The sequence below is a fragment of the Nomascus leucogenys genome, chromosome 15 (genome assembly GCF_006542625.1).
Source record: "Nomascus leucogenys isolate Asia chromosome 15, Asia_NLE_v1, whole genome shotgun sequence".
Lineage (NCBI taxonomy): Eukaryota > Metazoa > Chordata > Mammalia > Primates > Hylobatidae > Nomascus > Nomascus leucogenys.
The window spans coordinates 77,709,014-77,728,480 of record NC_044395.1 but is presented as its reverse complement, the minus strand read 5'-3'; the positions used below and the strand labels follow the sequence as shown (position 1 = coordinate 77,728,480).

Sequence of the window (19,467 nt, the reverse complement as noted above, 5' to 3'; positions counted from 1 at the left end):
AGAGGGAGAGAAAGGGAAGGCCAGGGCAATGTGAAATTGGCCCTCAGCCAGGCAGAAAGCTCTGGCACCACCCCTACCAAGTCCTCCCCATGTGGGCATCTAGTGATGAGAGGCAGTGTGGGATGAGGAGGGAGCTCTGGAACAGGAGGCCAGCATCTGGTCCAGTCTCAAGTGAGTTCTTGGCCTGGGCCTGTTGCTTTTGAGCCCATCGGTTCACCTGGACAGGGGAAGGTCAGACTGCCGGTCTGGGCAGTCCTTTCCCTGACATCCCATCCCACTATCATTTTGCAGGGCTTTCCCCTCTCCTTCCTTTACATATACTTGTGGTTAACATTGTTGAGTGCCTGCTGTGTGCCAGGCATTGTGCTAAGCATCTCTTTCGATCCACACAACAACCCTATGAAGATATTTCCCCCCCCCGTTTTACAGATGAAAAAACAAAAGCTCAGAGACCTTGAGGGATTTGCACAAGGAATCGCAGCTTGTAAGTGCTGGGGTTTGAACCCCTTTGATGTGAGTTCAGAGCCTTTGTTCCCCATCACCACTCGTGGGTTCATCTGGGCCGCTCCGAGCAGCTCTAGGTGTTTGGAGAAAGAAGTGAAAGGAGGGAGAGAGTATTTGTGCTGCAGGGAACGAAGCATGATTTTTTGGCAGATGTCCATCCTGAGTGCTCCCCCTGCCTCACAGCAGAGTCAGCAGGTCCCCGCCAGCCTGAGCATGAAAGGAAGAGGCCAGCCTCCTTGGGCCAGGCTCTGAGGAGGTGTGGAGTAGAGGCCCCACGGTTGAGGAGCCATAGGGAAGTGCTGTAGTCACGTCCATTGTGAAGGCCACATTTGGGGGTGTGGCTTTCTCCTAGAGATCTGAGCACAGTAACAGCACTCAGTCACAGAGAGGCAGGAGAGAGGCTCTGTTCCTCCTGGGTTTTGGTGCCCCCATGGCTGTAAGATTGGCCTATTATACTCTTTGGAGTACTGCATTTCTTCTTACCCTCACAGCATCCTTGTTAAGAAGTGGGTATGACCACCATGTTTTTTAGGTTAGAAAAACAAGGCCCACAGAGGCCAAGAGCGCTACCCACATTGAAAGAATGAAGGGCAGGGCCAGACTGCACTCTTATTAGAGTCTTTGCCCTGTCAGGATGGGGACTCAATTTAGGGGCCAGCATGTGTCTAGCAGTGGAGTAGGGGTACAGGGAGGGTGGGGCAAGAGCCCCATGTGTCCTAGAAGCTGAGGGTCCCCCAGCAGCGGCCGCATTGCCAGAGCCCCCTGCTCTGCTGCTCTGCCTGTCCACCTATCTGCCATTCTGTCATGTGTGTGCAGACGTGCCTGCTCCCTGGATGTGAGCAGGGCTCCTGCCAGCCTCTCACTGTCTCCTGTGCTTTTTGCCAGCCCAGGCAGTGACTGACCCGTGACCCAGCATGCAAAGGAGAAGCCTGGAGCCAGGGGCCCAGTGGAACCAGCTTCCTCCAAGGAGATGACCTTTCTGCCCCCAAGGAAACCCCTTCCAGCTGAGCAGGGAATCCGGCTGGAGAAAGGAGCAGCTTACCGACTGCGGGTGTTCACCACAGGCCAGGCCCTAATACGCATCCACCAGTTTAGCTCAGAGTCCTCTCTACATATGAATGGCAAAGGCACTTTTGATACACACTGTAAAATACACTGTATTTTAGAATTGGGATCTATTTTCTAATGTTCACCTCAAGGGCTGAGTGGCAGGAAGGTTGAGGATACAGGACCTTGCAGCTGCACGTACAGATTCAGGTACTTTTGGGTAACAGGTGTTGGGGGGGGCGGGAAGGGCGGGGCAAGCCGAGGCTAGTCCACCTTCCAATGACCTCAGGAGAAAGTGAGATTTGAAGAGGTGTTCCCAGTAGACTCCAGCAAGAGGCTGGTTGGCATGCTGTCTGGGAGAAGAGGGGCCCTTGGCTGCAGAGATCAGCTGTCCCTGACCTGATGATGACCAGCTCTGTGTGAAACTCCACCAGGATCGCACGTGGAGCCCAAGTCTGTGCCTTGCCCCTTGGGTTTGGCTTAGGGGCAGCAGTGTGTTCAAGAGGACTGGGGCCCACAACCTGCCCCCAGGCTTCCCTCAGCAAAGGGCTCTTGTCAGAAAGAAAAAAGCAGTTGGCTTTCTTTTTTTTTTTTTTTTTTTTTTTTTGAGACGGAGTTTCACTCTTGTTGCCCAGGCTGGAGTGCAATGGCGTGATCTCAGTTCACTGCAACCTCTGCCTCCTGGGTCCAAGTGATTCTCCTGCCTCAGCCTCCCAAGTAGCTGGGATTACAGGCATGCGCCACCACGCCTGGCTAATTTTGTATTTTTAGTAGAGATGGGGTTTCTCCACGTTGATCTGGCTGGTCTCGAACTCCTGACCTCAGGTGATCCATCCGCCTCGGCATCCCAAAGTGTTGGGATTACAGGCGTGAGCCACCATGCCCAGCCTGCTTTCATTTTTAACAGTACACATTGAAGTACAGAAAAGTTGGGAGGAAGCAGCTTTCATTGTATCATAGCAATAAACTCCACACTGGGTGACATCTACCTAGAAATCCCTTCCCTCCAACCAGGCCATGATGGGAACCTTTGCTGCCTGCCCTTGGAGAACCCCGGATTGGCTTCCCTGGGACTCAGGTCTGGTGGCAGGAGGGCAGCAGCGTGCCCCCACCATCCCTCATGGCCTGCCGCCAGCAGGGCCATAATGGCAGGACTTTGATTTGATTTCCAGCCCCACATGAGGAGGGGGGCTACCAAGCCAGGTGCAGTGTTTGTGGCCCTTTATTTAAGTTGTGTTCTTATGTTATTCTGCATATAAACAATGACGTTTAAGTGGAAAAAACAACAACAACAAAAACCTCCATTGGGTGGAGCCACACTTTAAATGAAAATTTCTCTTTGACTATGCTCAGAAAAAAAATAGAATTTTGAATATATTTAGCAGTTGTCGTCTATTTTTAACTAACTCCATATGCTGCCAGTATCGACTTCATGACATTTGCCAAAATAAAATTTTATTTTTGCCTTTATAAGATTTTCTTGGAAAAAATGAAATGAATATTTTGCAAGAAAAAGTTAATTTAAAAATGTAATGGTTTGCAAAAAAAATGTGATGTACAGATTAAAATACTAACCTGATATGTTTCCTGTTTCTTGCTGGCTGTAGTCTCTGGTGAGTGGCCTGTGTACATTTGTTTCCATTTTTTTGGAAAATCCCCACTGTCAGCTCTCGGCCCTGCTTCTATTTACCTATGAAAAGTTTCTTCTGGTGACGGTTCCTTGACATTTGATTGACTGTAGAGGCCTGGAGTGAGGAGGCCTGTGCTCCCGGGCCCCTGGCTAGGCTTCCACAGCTGCTCAAGGCAACCCCCTACTCCATCCCAGTCATAGGAGCCACCAGGCTGTGGACTCCCTTGTGGGGCTGGTTTGTCAGACAGACTGCAGTCCAATTCAAGACAGTGCAGGGAACGCTGCGGGCCCCCTTCCAACCCACATGCTGCCGGCTCACTCCTGGGAGGCAGCTTAGTGACGGACCATTGCAAACTGGATTTGTATTTAATTCATTTTGACTTGTGATGTATGCTCAAAACAGAAGGCAAGAAGCCAGTTCCATTGAGGGGTGTGTATATTTCTGAGCTTGTTGTTACGGCAGTTTTTCTCTACTGCCAAGAAGAGCATTCGAGGTTCATGGTGACTTTCCAACTATTTAAACTGGGGAAAGTAGATTCCAAGGCATTCCGAACACGGGGTACTGCTGCTTTTTTAGCTACTGAACTCTGAATTTTAAAATAAAATGTACTCTTTGATTTTAAACATTACTTGGAGATGTCACCATAACAGATGAAGGGGGGGGTGGTGGTGGTGAGAATGATTTCATAACTGAATGCAAAGCCTCCCAAACCAAAAAAGAAACCACACAGGAGATAATACCCACCCCACAGGGTGGCCATCTGCAGACATTTTCTCAGTGAAAACATGCCAGTGGGTTTATTTTTTATTTATTTATTTATTTACTGTTGGTCTCACTTTCTGTCTCACACATACAATGCTGTGTAAGAGGGAATGCAGAACAACTACCTTGCTGCTCTTTTTAGAGCATGCCGTCAGGGAGGAGGGGTAGCCTGTTCTATAGGAATTGAGGCCCAGATTTCAATCTACAGGTTGAGTGAGTGTGTGACAGGCCCTCAACTCGGAGTCGACGGAGACTACCATGGTCAGAAAAGGCACACTCCATCTCCATCCTGCGTAGGCAGGCGACGTGGCCTGGCCTTGAGAGCAGTCTCATTACCTGAGGTAAGATGGGGCCATCTGTGATGGTGCTGGCTGGCCGGTGACACTACAGGGTGGGGAGGACTCTGGGGAATGCCATGTGGCCCTGTGATTCCAACTTCCCTTCCTTCCAGGAGACCCCAGGGCCTTAAACAAGATTGCAGTTGACAAAGGGGATGTGAGCACACTTCTGCATCCATTTGCTGGTGTCCACTCCTCAATTCTGACTTTACCGCAGGTGCAGGTTGAGCCCTGGATGTCTAGTTTTAGCAAGAACCAACAAGAACATTTTAGGATCTAGTATGAAACGGGTTAGGAATAACATCTTTTCCTAATGCCTTCTTGAACCTCCTGAACTGCCAAGATTCTCAACATGTTCAGAACGTCATTCAGATGATTACAATTGTATGTAGGATTTGTGAGTCCATATGAAGTAGATGTGCCCAGACTAGTGTAGACGATGAAAACAAGCGTTTTGTTTTCTCCATCATTCACTTTCCTGCCTGCCTTGGTGTCTGTGGGAGTGTAAGCTGCAGCTAGCCCCTTCCTCTCTCTCTAACCCCTGGGCTGCCTTCAGGTCATCTGGGTTCTCTAGAATTTTCCTGGTTATTTTAGGTTTCAGGGCATGGCCGGGGAATCATCTCTCCGCCCACAGTTTCATTCCAGGGACCTGAAGGGATGGGGGTGGGGTGGAGCAGACCCTGGCTCAGGCTCAGCCAGACAGGAGCCCATTTTGGGCTTTGGGAATTTCCCACAAGGACAGCAGAGGACTCCCTGGCAAGTCCTTTTGTGTTCTTACCAAGGGTGGGAAAGAAGAATCAAATTGTTTGTATAATCCCCATATCACATTTCTGAGATGTGGCGGACAAATGCTGGGAGCCCTCTGCTTCCGACTCAGCATCAGATGCTGGGGTGTGCAAGGGACTTTGCCCATGCGGGTTGTGCACCGTTATGAAAAGAACAAAGAGACCTGGCTGGGGAAGACATGAAAAATGGCAGAGCCCCTCCCGGCCCAGTAAACACGCCATGGCTTTGCCACCTCCACTCAAAAGGCTACCACTTTCATTGCTCTCCTAGCAAAGAAACCTTTCTTCAGAGCGAGTGGCGGGGTACAAAGGCAGAGTACAAAATGTGCGCACATCACAGTCCCTGCAATTCTGTTTGAACAAGCCTATTGATTGGGTCTGACCCTGTTACATTTTTTCCCTATTATTTGAAAAGGTGCATCTAAGTGTAGTGAATTGAACCAGTGGAGCTGAACTTTCCATGAAAACTTCTCAAGGTATTTCTTTAGTTCAAAGCTTTTGAATTTTAAAGGGCATTTTTAATATGAGTCTGTTGAGTATTCTCTGCCACAGCCCAACAAGGGATGTTAAATGCAGATGAGGTTGGAGCAGGGTGAGGAAGGGAGTGGACCTGCAGGGGAGGGTGTCGACCAGCCCAGGAAGGTCTGGGTTTTGGGGAGAAAGGCTCAGCCCCATGCTCTGGAGCTGCTCGTGCAGACCCTAAAAGGGACCTCTCTGAGCACAAGGGCAACTGCTTGGCGACAGGGAAGAGGCTTCACAGCTTAACTTGAAGACTTGAACTGAGAGAGCCAGGAAGCACTTGCTGAGGGCTCCTCCAAAGGAAGAGGGTTTTGTCCTCATGCATAGAGGCTTCCTTGCTGTTTACTTTCTCTCACACTCGGCCCTAGAGCTGGGAAGGAACGCGGGAGGCTGAGTCCCTTGGCTGAGCTCACAGTCAGATAGGAAGCTGCCGTAACTGTCTGCAGTCACCTACATCCTCCAGCCCCCGGGTGGACCTCACAGATCAGTTGCAGATGCTTTCTCACTGAGCGCTGAGCTGCATCTCAATCCTTAACTGATTTGATATCTTTGGATTTGGATGTGCTGCTGGTTGTGTGGGCCATGGCAGCAGTCCCTTTTGCCATCCTGGCCCAGGACCCTGGAACTGTCCACCAAGTCTCACTCTCCCCACACGGAAGGAGGCTCCCTTTGGGGCACTGAGGGTGCACAGCTCCTTTTGACTGAGCTCCTGGCTCATGCCGGTCTGAGTCTCTGTTGCCCCTTGAGGCCTCTTGGGCCTGGAAAGCACCTCCTTCCTAGACCCAGAATTTGGGTTCAGAGGCAGAATCATCGCTGGGAGGAGCTGGAAAATCAGGTCCTGCACCAAGAGAACCCAGGGCTCGGACATCCCAGCGAAGTCTTTTCAGGATCTTTGCCAAATCTCCAGCTTCGAAGACAGTGGCCCGGAGGAGCACAATAGGGTCAGGAGCACAATAGGGTCAGAATCACAGTGAAAAGCGGTAGTTCTCTGGGTCCCTCTCTGCCCACAACTGTGGGAACATCAGCCCCCCCCCACCCCCAGAGTTCTCTTACCTTGTTCTGGGAGCCCCCGGAGGTGTTCCATGTATGCTCTGAAATCCATTTTCTTGGCTGTCACTTTCAGGACGTTCTGCTGTTACTTGTGTTTCTTGGGGCCACACTAGCTGTTAGGCAAAATAAGGTCCCAGTGACAGTAGTAACTCAGATTTCATGGCCTCTGCCTCCTGCTGCTCACCACAGGAGTCTTCTGCTGTTGTCTCACCTGTTCATTCCCAGGAGCCCCCAGACTTTCCTCACGTGAACTCACAACTGTCTCAAATTTAAGTTCTTCCACTTGCAGCTACTTGATGCCTACTGGCCATGAAGCCTGGAACAGGCTGGCTCCGCCACTGGGGATATGCTGGTCTTGCTTACTACTTGGGCCAAAGTGTGCCCTGGGCATCAGCAGGTCCCAATAATGGCTACTCATGCTTATAATTTTAAGGTCTCAAGCATTAACTAATTTAGAGGAAAACTTGCTCACCAAAAGGTGATAGTCTCCGTGTAAACTGGCAATTGCTTAGAGCACAAGCCTCACAAGATGCGATGGTTTCCATGACCCTTACCAACAAGAGAACTTCTGCAAGGCACTATCTGCTCCCATACACCTTGTTTTGGTAGCCAGCCTGTGGGCTTCTCCAAGGCTTTCTTTTGCTCAGTGCCCAGCTTATCACAGATGCTGACTGCTCGGGAAGGTGAGGTTGGAGAGAACGGGTGGGCTGTGGTGTCCACCTCTGCCTCCCACTTCCCCACTTCTCACTATTCTAGGAGAGCTGGCCCTGGGGCAACAAGGCAGAAACCCAGGGAAGGTTCTGATAGATTGAACACATGTGAGCGTATAATGGACATGCTGAGCTTGGCACTGGGTTGGGGGGAGGGTGGAGAGCGTGGGAGTGACAATCATGGTTACACTCCAGCACCTCTTCCACCTCCCAGGAACTTGCCCACCACTGATGAATCTAGCCCATACCTGAAGCTCCACTAACCTCAGGTCAGAATCATTTTTCAGGTGGTTATTTTGGGTAGTAATAATTCTGGTTACATTTAGTGCTGCTTATGTATCAAGCACCTTGTGTTACTCTCTGTGGCAGATACAGTAACTACAAACAGATAACCATGTGTTCCTCCCCATCATGCTGCCACTTTAGACTCAAGCAAGGCCATATGTCCAGCTCTGGACAGTGGACCACAAGTTGAATGAGATGTGTCACATCTGGGCTGAAGCATTTAAGAACCAGTGCACTGTCTCTAGCTTTCTCTTGCCCTGCAGTGGCCACCTAGAAGCCACATATTCTAGAGAGTGGAACCGCAAGACGCAAACTGACTTGCCCTAACTCTCCACTTTGGAAGGGAACAACCTGGGAGAGGCCCCAAGATCCACACCTAACTTTGCATGGGTGAGAAATAAACTTTGATATATTCATCCCCTGGGACTTTAGGGTTTATTTTCTACCATAGTATAGTCTAGACTTCCCATACTTTAGATATTATGATTCCCATATTATAGATGAGAAAACTAAGGCACAATGGTCCCATGACTAGGAATTAACTGAGTTGAAACTTAAGCTTGTATTCCTCTGACTCCAGGGAGCTTTTAACCACTACATTGGCTGCTGTTACCTTGGAGGAAAAAAAGAGAGAGAGAAGAGCTTCCTGGGGACTTACGGGAAGATTTTGATGGAGAAAGGGATGATGGTCCTATAGAGTTGGATTCTGGGTCCTTTGAAAAAGAATAATCTCTGGTGAAATCGATGATGTTACAGACAGCCTGAAGAGAAACTTAGGTTTGGGAAAGTGCCTGTGTCAGTGCCTACTGTGTGATGAATGGAAACCCCCTCTGTGGCTGCGATCTGACAGCGAGCATGGCCTGGGGGCACGTTGGAGAGGTGTTACTTAGGCACACTTGACCTAGCCACAGGTCTTTAGGCTTTAGGAGTCAGAAACCAGATTTGTCAGCACTAAGAGTGGGGCTGTCTCTCAGGGCTGCAGTCACACTGACCAGGCTTGGGAGACAGATGGAGAAAATTGGATGAGGACCGAACTGCAGGGCAGATTGGCTACTGGTATTCACTGACACTACTACTACCACCCCCAGCCCCACCTGGGGTTGGGATGCGTGTCTTCTTTAGACATGGAAGTCTCAGGACCAGGGCAGTCTTGGAGAGTCCTGGTGTTACTGAGCTATACCAACCAGAGGTACTATCTCCATGACAGGAGACTATGTCCTGCAGACCTGATGCTCATGTTCCTGGACTGGGGCTTCCTCTTTGGAACAGAGGAAGATGGCACTGCCCTTCAGGTGGCTCTTCTCTATGTGGCTATGACTGGCCAGCCCCTCATCCACAGGTTGACACCATGGGAGGGAGACAGCCTAGTGCAGAAGTGACACGCACTGAGCCAGGCTGCCTGGAATCAAATCCGGGTTGCCAGCCCTGTGACTTGGGCAAGTTATTTCCCCTCTCCATGCCTCCATGTCCTTACCTGGAAAATAAGGATATTTTTACCTACCTCAGTAGAACTGTTGTGAGAATTAAATGAGTTAGTCCATAGAAAATGCTAAGAACAGTTCTTGCCCCTATGGGAAGCATCAGAAAAAATATACATATTAGTTATTTACCAGCATTTAAGTTACAGTCATTTAATATGCATCACACTCTTGTTCTTTATTTATTTGTTTGCCAGTTTATTGACTGCTTCCCTCACAACAACACAAGCTTCATGAAAGCAAGGACACTGTCTTGTTCACTGTATTATCCCTTCTGCCCAGAACAATGTCAGCCACAAAGAGAGTGCTAAGAAATAATTTGTTCAACGAATGGATAAATGAATGAAGTTGAGGCCTGTTGGCCAGGGAGCCGTCTCTCTTTTTGGGATGACTTTGCCTATCTCTGCTCAGCTCTGTTATGTGTTTTATACTGTAGCCCCCAGAGAGCATCTCTCACCCTCTTAAGTCCCTTGAGTAGTAGATAAGGGCAGGGACTGTGGAATTCCAATCTACCCTTACTAATTCTGTGACTCTAATTTAAATGCAGGTAAATGATAACCAATACGTATATTTTTTCTGATCCTTCCCATGGTGCTGAGAACTGTTCTTAGCATTTTCTGTGGACTAACTCATTTAATTTTCACAACAGCTCTACTGAGGTATGCAAGCCATTGGACTTTGTAAGCTTCAGTTTCCTCTTCTGAAACAGGAACATAATAGGACCTACCTTCCACGGTTCATAGTGAGGACTAAAGGAGGTAGTCCTACACACAGTCCCTGGCTTGGGAGCACTCAAGAAGCATTCACTGGGCTGGTTTTGCCCTTAGGGACAGCAGGGCTCCAAGTGGTTCTTCCACATTTAAACCCTGTCTCCTTTCCTGACTGGGCAGCATAAACAGGTTTGGGGGCATCTACTATCTCCCGACCCCTGTCTTCTGCCCTCCACCCTCTGCCTTCCATTTCAGACAGTCACCTGCCATGGGTAGAGTGATGGTCTGGGGCTTTTGAAGTTGGAGTTTGCAAGGCTGGGCCATGCCAGGCTACCCCCCCGAGCTCTCTAGGTGCAGAGGACAGCCAAGTCCTCGGAGGCCGCCCCTGCAGCCCTGCGGCTGTCCACCCGACAGCAGATCAACCTGTGTGCCTCCCTTTGATGTGAGTCCTCAAACTGGAGCCTCGTGCCCTGCTCTGAGAACCTGAGCTTTGAAGTTGGCCTATAAACTGAGCTTTCAGGAAAAAAAGTTATCTGTTGTGCCTCAGAGCGCGGCCGGGCCCTGTAAAGGCACGCGGAGTGCCATGAACACCTGATGAATAATTCTTTTTGGGCCCAAGAAAGATTCATTCCATTTAAAGGAGAGGAAAATTCCCTTGACCTTTTCACTGAAGTTCTAGGGGTGGGGGTTGGGGGGGCACTTAGAGAGGGTTTTTTTGTCTTCTCACTAAAGCCACATGGAGCAGGCAGTTTGTCTCCAAGAGCTGAGCTCCAGTGACTGCTCCAAAGGGCTTCCTATCCCTGACCCCCGACCCCAGGTCCGCTCAGCCAACACCCCCTTCACACTCCCTGCCTCCCACCATGACTGAGGGAGAAGACTGGGTCCTCTCCCAGAAGGAGAGGCCTCTCTCCAGACCAAACCATGTTGGAAATGGCAAGGCTTACGGACTCTACTGCTTTCTTTTCCTTCCAGGGCCTGGCATGGTGAAGGGGTGAGGCAGACATGAATGTGCCTGGATTTCTCACCTGAAGGAGCCCCGAAAACAGGCTGACAGTTGCCGAGTGCTTCCTCTGCCAGACCCTCGGCCTTCTTTTGTGCATGACTAGATAATAGGATGTAAGTTTGTGTGTAGTTTTCTGAAATCATTCATTTTTTTTTTTTTTTTTGGAGACAGAGTCTCCCTCTGTCACCCAGTCTGGAATGGGCAGTGGCATGATCTTGGCTCACTGCAACCTCTGCCTCCTGGGTTCAAGTGATTTTCCTGCTTCAGCCTCCTGAGTAGCTGGGATTACAGGTGCACGCCACCATACCCGGCTAATTTTTGTATTTTTAGTAGAGATGGGGTTTCACTATGTTGGCCACCGTGGTCTTGAGCTCCTGACCCCAGGTGATCTGCCCGCCTTGGCCTCCCAAAGTGCTGGCATTACAGGCATGAGCCACTGTGCCCGGCCAAGACCTTTCTTTATGGCAAATGTAACGTACATACAGAAGGTACACACAAAAAAATGTTCAGCTCAGTGAGTGATCAGAAGGCAAACACCTGCATAACCACTCTTCAGTCGAGAAATAGAAGTGTACCAGGGTGCTGGCAGCCCTGGTCCTGCCCCTGCCTGCTCAGGAGGCCCTCCCACTCCTGCAAGGGATAAGCACTCCACCGACTTTTGTGGTAACTACTTACTTGCTATTCCTTACAGTGTTACCATCGAAGCAGACATCACAAAATACAGTAGCTTAGTTTGATTTGTTTTCTGAAATTTCTACAAATAGAATAATTTTCTCAAATAGAAATTCCTTTATGTCCAACTTGTTTTCATTAAACATCTTTTATATTCATTTGTGTTGCATGTAACTATGTTTCACTCATTTTTGCTACTGTATGCGATAGTATTCCACTGCATGGATATCCAACAATTATTGATCTGTTTTATCTAACAATTATTGATCTGTTTTACTGTTGAAGGACATTTGGGCTTTTACCAATAATGTTATTGCTATTACAATAGCATTACTGTAATATTGCTATTACAAATAATGCTGCTATTAACATTTCTATGCATGTCTGTTGGCACGCATGCTAAGTGTAGAGGTGCTATGTCAGAGGATAAGCATATCTTCGCATTAGGTAGAAAATGCCAAACTGTTTTCTAACATAGTGGTACTAATTTATGCTCCCACCATCACTATATGAGTTGTTGTCCATCCTCATTGTGGCAGCCAGCTTCTGAAATGGCCCCAAAGATCCTCACCTCTTGGTATTCACACCCTGTGTAATCTCCTCTTCTTAGGTGTGGGCTGGAGATAGTAACTCACTTCTACTGCATAGGATGTGACAGAAGGTAATGGATGTCACTTTCAAGATGAGGTTACAAAAAGGCCTCTATCTTGGGCACCCTCCCTTGCATCCTCACCTGCTTATTGCGAGGGAAGCCCTGTAGTGAGCTAGTGGAAGGAGGTCTACCCAGCAAGGAACAGACACTTGACCACAACCAGTGAGGACCTGAGACCTGCTGCAATCACCTGAGCGAGCTTGCAAGTGAGTTATCCCCCCAGTCAAGTCTTGGGTGACTGCAGTCCTAGCTCACACCTCCATTACAGCTTTGTGGGAGACCCTGAGCCAGAGACACTCAGCTAAGCCCTGATTCCTGACACATGGAAATGGTGAGATAATAAATGTTTGTTGTTTTAGGCCATCAAGTTTTGAGGTAATTTGTCACACAGTGGTAGATAATATACCCACCAAAACTTTTCATTATTTTAAAATTTTAGCCATTTTGATGAGTATGAAGTAAGCTTAAGTAGCATCTTCCTGACCATTAACAGAGTCAAGCAGCTTTTTAAATGTTCCTTGACCACTTAGATTTCCTTTTTTGTAAAGCCTGTCATGTCTTGCCATTTTTCTATTGAGTTGCATATCTTTTTCTTAGTGATTTGTAGAGATTCTAGATTTCTAGGGTAGCCAGGGTTACCACCAGAAAACAGAGCCTGAGGCCAGGGCTTGCAGGCAGAGCGTTTATTTGGGAATGTCCTAGGGAATCACAGTGGAAAGGAAAGGAGAGGAAACCAATCGAAGAATGGCTTCTCCAGAGCTGGTCACTGTTGTGGGAAACTTGGACTCAGTCTCACTGAGACCTTACTTCTGAGGGGCCATGTAAAATGCACCTCAAAATTATCCACTTGAGAATGAAAGAAGGGAGCACTTATCCTCTAGCTCAGGGCCCCTTTTGACCAAGGGGTTCCCATGGGGTGTTAAGCCCCTCACTTTTCCAGATCATACATGTGTGAGTGATTCCCACATGAACCCCACACTGGAGCCACTGAGAAGCCCTGGGGCAAAGGGTGAAGATGCCATCTTGCAGCAGTGATAGCCATAGCAGAGGAAAATGTGGCCGAGAGGATGTGAGGTGGAGCGTGGGAAGTATCTGCCCCACAGCCTCTTAGGGATTGTATGTAAATATCTTCTCCCCTCTGTGGCTTGCTTTTCCACTCTCTTCATGGTGTCTTGATGAAGAGACATTACTAATTTTAACGTAGTAGAGTTGATAAATTTTCCCTTTATAGTTTGTGGGGTTTTGTATTCTGTTTAAAAAAGTCCTGTACTGGCTGGGCGTGGTGGCGCACACCTGTAATCCCAGCACTTTGGGAGCCCGAGGCAGGCAAATCACCTGAGATCAGGAGTTTGAGACCAGCCTGACCAACATGGTGAAACCTCATCTCTACTAAAAATACACAAATTACCCAGAGGTGGTTGTAGGCATCTGTAATCCCAGCTACTGGGGAGGCTGAGGCAGGAGAATCACTTGAACCTGGGAGATGGAGGTTGCAGTGCGCCAAGATTGCACGACTGCTCTCCAGCCTGGGCGACAAAGCTAGACTCCATCTCAAAAATAAAAAAAAATTAAAAAAGGAAAAGAAAAAGTCCTGTATTTAAGTAATAAGAATGTTCTCCCATGAGATGTTCTAGGATCTTTATTGTTTTGTCTTTCACAGATTTATAGTTTACCTGGAATTGATTTTTAAGTAAGGTATGAAGTGGGTATCAGGTTTCATTTTTTCCAAATAGATATCCAACTTACTGAAAAATCTATTACTTCCTACTGCTGTAGAATGCCACCTTTATCATAAATCAAATATATATGTGTGCGAATCTATTTCTGGGCTCTTTTTTTCTATTTCATTGTCTATTTGTCTAGTATGCCAATATCACAATATTTTAATTACTGGCGCTTCATAGTAAGTTTTGATACCCAGGAGAGCAAGGTTTCTATCTGTCTTGTTCTTATTCTTCACAAATGTTTGGTTAATTTTGGACTTTGCATTTCTTCATAAATTTCAGAGCCAACTTGCTAAGTCTCCCCCATCACTTCCAATTGGATTTCGAAAAACTGAGCTGCATTGCATTTTGATAACTTTGGGGCAAACTGCATCTCTACAATACTGAGTCTTCTAATCTTTGAGCATGGAATCCTAATCCATTCATTTATTTAGGCTTTTAAAATTTTCTCTCCAAAACGTTTGATTTTTATTTTATGTATTTGGAGGGGGGGTTTCTCTCTGTTACCCAGGCTACAGTACAGTGGCATGATCATAGTTCACTACAGCCTCAAACTCCTGGGCTCAAGGGATCCACTCATCACAGCCTCCCAAGTAGCTGGGATTACAGGTGCAAGCCACCATACCCAGCCTTCAAAATGTATTATAGAAAAAAAGCATTCTGCTTTTATCAATGGCGATAAGAATGCTTTGAACCAACTTTTCCACTGAGAACAAGGAGAAAAGCAGGCTAAGATTTTAAAAAACATATTTGAAGCATTGGAAAGCATTTGAAGCAGTGCTATCAACAGAGTGAAAATTTGTGGAGCCAAGATCCAGAGGAAAGGAAGAAAGGTAGGGGGTGTGAGCTCAGCATTTGATGCCACTTTTCTCCTCAGGTGGATTGTCTAGCCCAAAAGCTGCAGCTGAAAGCCCAAGAAGCTGCTCAGCAGCGATTTGACTACAAGCAGCTGTTCTTTGATAGCCTCCTATAGTTGCACCCTGTTCATATGCCTAGCAGTCAGCCAAGGACCCAAGTGGGTATCTTTGTACAGATTTGGGGGGCTCTAGAGTTCTTTTGTCTCCAGTACTCTTTCCTTCAAATCCCAGTCACCTTGACAGCCCTCAATGCTGATCTCTGTTTCTTCTGCCCACTGAGATTGTTGCCACTTCAGTTTGGACTTGTTTCCTTCGCAGTGGTTTGGAAGTGGCCTAAGGAAGAAATCTGGGTTGAATGTAGGACTCTCCTCGTGTGCTTCCCTTCTCTCAATGATCGTAAGTCCTGCATGGGTTGGCCAACACACAGGAAAGGTCCACATGAACAGTTCTACTTGCAACTTAATATCAAGAAATATTCTGCTTAATGAATAAAAGAAAGCACATCACTAGTTTAGCCAGAAACATGGGTTATTCTGAATTGTTTGTTTTCCTTTGGCTTTAGCTGTTTGCAAGCTTCAAGCTGAGTTTCAAGTTTACTACATTAGCTATGTGGGCCTCAGTTTTCTGGATAGATCTTTTATTTCTAATATATTAATTCTTGTGGAAATGGCTTCAAGTGGTTTGAAGAGCTTGTCAGGGAAAATTGCCATATGAAACTTCAGCCTTAGGAGGGGCAACATCACTCTTGTTGCTCAGGCTGGAATGCAATGAATGGCACAATCTCGGCTCACCGCAACCTCTGTCTCCTGGGTTCAAGTGATTCTCCTGCCTCAGCCTCCCAAATAGCTGGGATTACAGGCATGTGCCACCACACCCAGCTAATTTTGTATCTTTAGTAGAGATGGGGTTTCTCCACGTTGGCCAGGCTGGCCCCGAACCCGTGACCTCAAGTGATCCAGCCACCTCGGTCTCCCAAAGTGCTGGGATTACAGGCGTGAGCCACCACGCCTGACCCTTGAAGCAGTTTTGAGAGCAATGAACAGCAGTTGTGGGAGTTGGAGAGAGCAGGAAAGGCACTGTTCAGTAATGGTGGTGGGCATACCTTGTGAGGAACATACAGGAGGTATTGCTTGGGTTTTTCCTGTGTCAGAAATAATGGTGAGGATGCTTTCTGAGAGTAGGGTGGAAAGCTGAAGTTTAGAAATCAAGCCAGTGGGGATTCAAGCCATAGTAATTTGAGTGTTAAAGTTAATGTGTACTTCTAGTTTAGAGACAGAATAATGAAGTCATTTCTTCTCTTGGAAATCACTCAAAAGCAACAGAGAATGAGAAACAGATGTGCAAACTCCAGCTTCAACAAAACTAGGAGACATCTGAAACTCTTAATTCTAAAATAGGTGAAAGAGTTGAAAAGGTAGTGAATATAAAGTGAGAATACAGGAGGATGGCCGCTTCTGCAGGGTCTGAGTAAGCTAACTAGAGTGTCTTCCTTAAGTGAAGTGATTTGTAGCACCAGTCTGAGTGGCAAGGACAAAAAGAGACCTGGCATTCTGACAGCCCTATAATGCCTGATTTTCACTGTCAGAATTACAGTGGTTCCCACAACCCTGAATCATGAAAGAAATTTCTGCTAGCCTGACCACTCTCCAACATGAAAATCCACAAATAACTGGGAAGCATCTCATTTAAAGATAAGTCATCAGTTTTCCCCATGTAGGTATATAGCAATTCCTTCCTAAAAAGGAGTTAGAAAAAAAAGAACAAATAAAAAACTATTTATTTATTTATTTATTTATTTATTTATTTATTTTGAGATGGAGTATTTTGCTCTGTCGCCAGGCTGGAGTGCAGTGGTGCGATCTTGGCTCACTGCAACCTCCACCTCCCGGGTTCGAGTGATTCCCCTGCCTCAGCCTCCCGTGTAGCTGGGACTACAGGCATGCGCCACCATGCCCAGCTAATTTTTTGTATTTTAGTAGAGACGGAGTTTCACCATGTTGGCCAGGACGGTCTTGATCTCCTGACCTCATGATCCACCCACCTCGGCCTCCCAAAGTGCTGCAATTACAGGCGTGAGCCATCACGCCCAGCCAAAACTTATTTTTTTAAGAGATAGGGTCTCACTCTGTTTCCCAGGCTGGAGTACAGTGGTGCATTCATAGCTCACTGCAGCCTCAAACTCCTGGGCTCAAGTGATCCTCCCATGTCAGCTTCCTGAATAGCTGGGACTACAGGCATGCACCACCACACCCAGCCAAGAGTTCATTCGTGACTCCTCTCTTACATAATACATTCAATCTTTAAGCAAATACTGTTGGCTTTACCTTCAAAATATATCCAGAATCTACTTTTCTTTTTTTTTTTTTTTTTTTTTTTTTTTGAGACGGAGTCTTGCTCTGTGCCCCAGGCTGGAGTGCAGTGGCGCGATCTCAGCTCACTGCAAGCTCCGCCTACCGGGTTCACGCCATTCTCCTGCCTCAGCCTCCTGAGTAGCTGGGACTACAGGCGCCCGCCAACACACCCGGCTAATTTTTTGTATTTTTAGTAGAGACGGGGTTTCACTGTGTTAGCCAGGATGGTCTCGATCTCCCGACCTCGTGATCCGCCCGCCTCGGCCTCCCAAAGTGCTGGGATTACAGGCTTGAGCCACCGCGCCCGGCCCAGAATCTACTTTTCACCACTCCCATTACCACCCTAGTCCAAGGGTGGGCTCACCTAGAATATTGCCATAATCTAATTTTCACAGTTGGCTTCCCAAGTTTTTTTAAAATTAGTGTGACATGATCTAATATTGCAGCTTAAGCAATATTAGATCATGTCACACTAATAAAAAAAATCTGCAAGTTCTTCTAATTCTCCTCAGAATAAAACTCAAAGTTCATATCATGGCTTTAATGATCTTAATTCCTGCTGTCTCTTTGAACTCATAACCCTCTGCTGACCCTAGCTTATTATTTTCATTACATCTCTTAACCCTGTTTTAATATTTAGCACCATCTGACATATATATGAGATATATATATATATATATTTACACATGGTGGCTCATGCCTGTAATCCCAGCACTTTGGGAGACTGAGGCGGATGGATCATGAGGTCAGGAGATCAAGACCATCCTGGCCAACATGGTGAAACCCCGTCTCCACTAAAAGATGAGATGGTGTGTGTGTGTGTATATATATATATATATATAAATAAAATATATATTATATATGTTATATATGTTATATATAACATATATGATATATAACATATATAGAACATATATAGTTATATATTATATATTATATATATATATATATATATATATAAAGTGTTTATTGTGTCTCCCCTCCACTAGAGTCTAAGCTTTATTAAAGCAGGGTCTGATTTTGTTTGCTGTTGTATTCCCAGTGCCTAAAACTGCCTGGCACATAGCAGGTGCTCAATAAATACTTGCAGTTGATCAGATAATTAACAAAAGCTAGCACAAGCTCTGTATAAGGATATAATAGAGAGAAAAATAATTGGCAGATGAAAAACACTCTCCAGAAAAATACTGCTTCAAAATATTTGAAAATTATGAAATATTTTACAATGACCTTAATATCTTAATTAAAGATTCATCTCTCCAAGAACATACATCAGAAATAGAAGATAAGGCCAGGCACAGTGGTTCATGCCTGTAATCTCAGCACTTTGGGAGGCCGAGGCAGGCACATCACTCGAGGCCAGGAGTTTGAGACCAGCCTGGCCAACATGGAGAAACCCCATCTCTACTAATAATACAAAAAGTAGCCGGGTGTGGTGGCATGCACCTGTAATCCCAGCCACCTGGGAGGCTGAAGCAGGAGAATCACTTGCACCTGGGAGGCAGAGGTTGCAGTGAGCCGAGATGGTGCCATTGCCCTCCAGCCTGAGCGATGAGTGAAACTGTGTCTCGAAAAAAGGAAGATACAATTAAATGACAAAGAATGAAATGTGAGCTGGCAGAACTCAGGAAAATAAAAATAATCGCAAAAATGAAAGTGGGAATGATGGGGTATACAGTGTTTGAATCATGGTAAGGGGAATAAGGAACAGGAATTATAAAGAAAAATAACATAGAGAAAGGAAATGACACATGCACATAATTGGAGTTCCTAAAGTAGAAAACGTCCATTTTCTATTTTTGTAGATGAAAGCACTGAGAAACTTTGCTCACATGATAAAAAGTCAATAATAGGTTTTAGGAATGTCAATCTTCTGAACTCTTAGGCCAAAAATCATAGGGATTTGCATCAAAATTTATTTTTAATAAATTAGCTGACAATTCACTTGTCTGCTAGTTTCACTGAGGGCAGCTGACAGATGACAGAAACCATCTGACTTGCAAATGGAGTCATTCAGGCCTCAACATAAACATGAATGTTTCAAATTGTCCCTTTGTTTGGACCCATGAAATATTTTATTCCCTGGGACAATTAAACACAGTAGGTCTGGCATGGCTGAGAGGTATTGCCTTTCCTCTAGTGGGAGAAAGGCTGTGAAATAAGAGGTAGTTGTTTTAAGGCAGATCAATTTAGGAACAAATACATATGGATGTACAGGATTGGGAAATTCTCTACCGAAACCCCTTCATGTACTAAGCGCGTATATCCTACTGGTTAACAATGCTAAGTACTGCTAACAGGTCAAGGGAAGAATTTACAAGTACTTATGTTTTAGGAAAATGTCAATAATTGATTTGATTAGTTTTCAGTGCTCTTGTGTCAAGGGTGG

The 19,467-nt window shown here is 46.4% G+C and overlaps 1 protein-coding gene across 1 annotated transcript in view; it reads left to right on the top strand.

The window, feature by feature from the left end:
* The window catches only part of PLEKHA7 (pleckstrin homology domain containing A7), a 94,959-nt gene extending 91,829 nt beyond the window's left edge, over window positions 1–3,130 (top strand). The window contains exon 24 of the mRNA XM_030829765.1: window positions 1,390–3,130. Within this exon, the coding sequence (XP_030685625.1) occupies window positions 1,390–1,412 (23 nt within the window). The 3' untranslated portion in view covers window positions 1,413–3,130. The remainder of the gene's footprint in view (window positions 1–1,389) is intronic.
* Window positions 3,131–19,467: the final 16,337 nt, after the last annotated feature.